This window comes from Eurypyga helias, unplaced genomic scaffold (genome assembly GCF_000690775.1).
Source record: "Eurypyga helias isolate BGI_N326 unplaced genomic scaffold, ASM69077v1 scaffold10253, whole genome shotgun sequence".
Taxonomy (NCBI): Eukaryota; Metazoa; Chordata; class Aves; order Eurypygiformes; family Eurypygidae; genus Eurypyga; species Eurypyga helias.
Window position 1 is genome coordinate 1 of NW_010243160.1, and position 4,112 is coordinate 4,112.

Genomic DNA, 4,112 nt, shown 5'->3' on the forward strand with positions numbered 1-4,112 from the left:
CTCGGAGAGGGAGGGCAGGCTGCTCATGAGCTCAGAAGTTCGCGTACGGAGACGTGGCCGAGGGCATAATGTTACAGTGAGGAATGGCCGGCGCTTTGCAGTAGCTTTGTTAGCATCCGTGCCTCCAGCCGGTTGAGGGTCGTGTCTCTCCTCTGCTAAATCACATCATTCCTTCGTGATCCGGTGGAATCTGGTCGAGCTCTGTTTTCCTTGTGCAGTACCGGGAATGTAGAGCCTCCTTCATGGATCGCTCAGGTAGCTGCTCCCCTCGCAGTCCCACCTAGGGATTTGTTATGAAAGGTTTAAGATACCTGTGGGCTTCAAAATTAAATAAAGTGCAAAATGTGAAATGAATTGTAATGATTTGATTTCTCTCACGTGCATCTGTGTTGCTTCCTGCTCTAGAAATGGATTGTGAAGCACTTAAAAAATACTCAGCGTTACATCCTAAACCTGCTGGACTTACCCTTCAGTATGGCACCGCTGGATTTCGCACCAAGGCCGAACAGCTCGACCACGTCATGTTCCGCATGGGCCTGCTGGCGGTTCTCAGGTCCAAAGCCGTGTCGTCTACCATTGGCATCATGGTTACAGCATCTCACAATCCTGAAGTAAGAACAGCCTTTTCTTTAAAAAGACAGTAGGTGTGATCAGTCTGGTGGAATCAAAGCCCTTTGTGGTGCTTGGAGACCAGATCCTGAAGGCCCTTGGACCTACTTAAACCCTGTGTTTAGCCTGGTCCCTGTAAATATGATATCTGTGTTCTTTACATTACTTTTCCCCATATGTAGGAGCTTCATTTCCTATCATGTGGGAATCCTCTCATGTAGGATATTTGTAATGCTGGCAAGCTAAGAGTATCCTTGAGATGAACCTTTGAACAAAATCTGCTAGTCTGAAAAATACAGAGGTACAGCCATTTCAAAGCAGGCATTTAGATTTCTACTGCTGTGGAGCATTCCAGATTTCTAGACTCTCCCCTTGTATCATTTTAATGTCAAATTCATTTCATATAAGGGGAAGGAAACTCGGTTGCTTAATATGCTGGTAGTGTAACTTTTTTGGGCTTATCAGAGGTTTAAATAAAGAGATAAACTATTGCTTCCCAGAAATGCTCCACACCTAAAGAAGCACTGTGATTTAAACCACGTGTTGGCTGTCTTCAAAGGGGTTTTATTAAGTTTCCCGCTTTTAGACATGGCATCTTGTGTTCTGCTTCCCTCTAAGGAAGATAACGGTGTAAAGCTGGTTGATCCTCTTGGTGAAATGCTGCACCCTTCCTGGGAAGAGTATGCCACGCAACTAGCAAACGCAGAGGAGCAAGAATTACAGAAAATAATAACTGAGATCTGCCAAAAAGCAGCAGTGAACCAGCACGAAGAGGCTTCAGTGTTTCTTGGTAGAGACACCAGGTAATTACAGAATGTTGTAGATGTGTGCTGCTTTTATGGAAATGCCAGCGTTTCGTTCATGGGTGCTTTTGGATGTTAGCTCTCTGCAGCCAGATTGTGCTTTCATTTATTCATAGAGTCATATAAATGGTTTGGGTTGGAAGGGACCTTAAAGACCATCTAGTTCCAACCCCCCTGCCATGGGCAGGGACACCTTCCACTAGACCAGGTTGCTCAAAGCCTCATCCAGCCTGGCCTTGAACACTTCCAGGGATGGGGCATCCACAGCTTCTCTGGGCAACCTGTGCCAGTGCCTCACCACCCTCTCCGGGAAGAATTTCTTCCTGATATCCAACCTAAACCTCCCCACTTTCAATTTGTACCCGTTACCCCTTGTCCTGTCACTACAGGCCCTTGTAAAAAGTGTGTCCCCCCAGCTTATTGTATTCCTTGTCTGCTGCCTTTTAAGGTAATTTATGATTAGAGCAGTAAACAAGTTTTCCAGGGCTGTTCCTATGTTAGCTTCCCTGATAGTTATGAGTACTTTCTAGCACCATTTCTGAACTCCATGCTTAACTGTGGGCGTGTGTGGGGGGGGGTTTGTTGTGGCCACCATGTGATTTTGACGTGTCTTCAGCAGTTTACTTGCCTTTGCACTTCTCTGGGATGGTGGCTTTCCAACTTTTTTCTTGGGAGGCCCCCTACATTAGAAAAAGGTATGGATTTCTTGATACTGCATCTTAAGTCTCCTGGCAGGAAGCTTGTAGAGTCGTCTTCCACGTGTGCCTCCTTCCCAGCCTGTGGAGGCTGTCGGTCACATCTGTTGTTTTCCAGGCCGAGCAGCGAGAAACTGGCACAGTCAGTAAGGGACGGCGTCTCCGTTCTGGGCGGTCGCTACCACGGTACGTTGGGCTTTGGCAGTTCCAGCCCGATTTCAAGTTTTTATGTAAAAGTGACATTTTCGTAGACCTAAACCAGTGGCCCAGGCACTGTTTCCACTTGGAATGGTCTGTCGGGATAGTCGTATGGCTCTAACGCGAGTCGGGGGGAGGGGGCCGCGTGTCATCTTTTTGTAACAGAACTTGACAAGTGTAATAGGGGTTTCCTGCACCGCGTTCATCTCTTCACTGCAGAACAGCAAGTACTGGTCAGCTTGTAAGGAGGAATGAATTTAGTACTCTGTTTCTGAATGCTGTGCCTTTTATTTTATGCTAGATTATGGTCTGGTGACAACGCCACAGCTACATTACATGGTCTGCTGTTGGAACACCCACGGGCAGTATGGGAAAGCAACGCTGGAAGGTTATTATGAAAAGCTATCCAAAGCTTTCACGGAACTGATAAAACAGGTGAATACTGGGCGTCGTCTCCTTCAACCAAATGCATGTCTGCTGTTTGTCAGCCTGCTGGGGTCTGGAGTTTGAAGTTCAGCATGCCTCTAGGGGTGGTTTCACTAGGCCAAGAGTTCACTTTGCCCCTTCCTTCCTCATGCTCAGTCTCCCACCTCTGGAGAGAGTCAGAGGCACCTGAAGATTGACTGTGCCAATGGAATAGGAGCCCTGAAACTCTCAGAAATGGAGCCCTACTTTCCAAAGGAGGTGCTAATTCACCTGTATAATGATGGGACCAAGGAGAAACTCAACCACTTCTGTGGTGCGGATTTCGTAAAAGTTCACCAGAAACCACCTAGAGGTAAGTAGTAATTTTGCACCCTTTTACCTCCTCTCTAGCTCTGAAAGCAGAGGCTCTAGCAGTGGTGGATCATCTTTGGGTAAGCTGAGCTCCCTATTTCCAAGTGACTGCATGAATGGCTCCGTTTGCACAATGGGAAGAGAGAATCCTACGGCTGGTTTTGGCAAGTCCCTAGTTTATGTTAGTCTAAACTGTTTGGAGGACTACGGTATGTCTGTGACTGACTGAACTATGTTTCACAACCCAGTCTGAATGTTAAGCTGGCAGAGTCCAGAGATCAGTCAGGACTGGCTCACTTTTATTTACTTTACTTCCCTCTGTGTTACCAAGAATCGTTTACATTGTGGGCTGGGGTTGCACTTTTCCAGGTTCCTGGGGAAGAACTGGGATAATTAACAGCTTAATGCCAGCAGACTGGCTGACTGGAATAAACCAGTGAGGAAATTATATGATCCAATTTCCTGCATAAAGTGCAGCCCTGAGGAGAAGGACTTGGGGGTACTGGTGGATGAAAAGCTGAACATGAGCCGGCAGTGTGCGCTGGCAGCCCAGAAAGCCAACTGTATCCTGGGCTGTATCCAGAGAAGTGTGGCCAGCAGGTCGAGGGAGGGGATTCTGCCCCTCTACTCTGCTCTGGTGAGACCCCACCTGGAGTGCTGCGTCCAGCTGTGGAGCCCTCAACATCAGAAGGATATACGCTGGTTGGAGTGAGTACAGAGGAGACTGCAAAGATGGTCAGAGGGCTGGAGCACCTCTGCTATGGGGACAGGCTGAGAGAGTTGGGCTTGTTCAGCCTGGAGAAGAGAAGGCTCCAGGGAGACCTTATAGCTCCTTCCAGTACCTGAAGGGGCTACAAGGAAGCTGGGGGGGACTTTTTACAAGGGCCTGTAGTGACAGGACAAGGGGCAATGGGTTTAAACTGAAAGTGGGGAGGTTTAGATTGGATATCAGGAAGAAATTCTTCCTGGAGAGGGTGGTGAGGCACTGGAACAGGTTGCCCAGAGAAGCTGTGGATGCCCCATCCCTGGA

At 48.0% G+C, this 4,112-nt stretch overlaps 1 protein-coding gene across 1 annotated transcript in view; it reads left to right on the forward strand.

Moving 5' to 3' along the window:
* Positions 1-407: 407 nt before the first annotated feature.
* Positions 408-4,112, forward strand: part of PGM3 (phosphoglucomutase 3) — a gene marked incomplete at its 3' end in the record, with an annotated part of 8,925 nt that continues 5,220 nt past the window's right edge. Inside the window, exons 1-5 of the mRNA XM_010149304.1 lie at positions 408-611; positions 1,228-1,412; positions 2,226-2,293; positions 2,607-2,740; positions 2,888-3,083. Of these exons, the coding sequence (XP_010147606.1) occupies positions 408-611; positions 1,228-1,412; positions 2,226-2,293; positions 2,607-2,740; positions 2,888-3,083 (787 nt within the window). The remainder of the gene's footprint in view (positions 612-1,227; positions 1,413-2,225; positions 2,294-2,606; positions 2,741-2,887; positions 3,084-4,112) is intronic.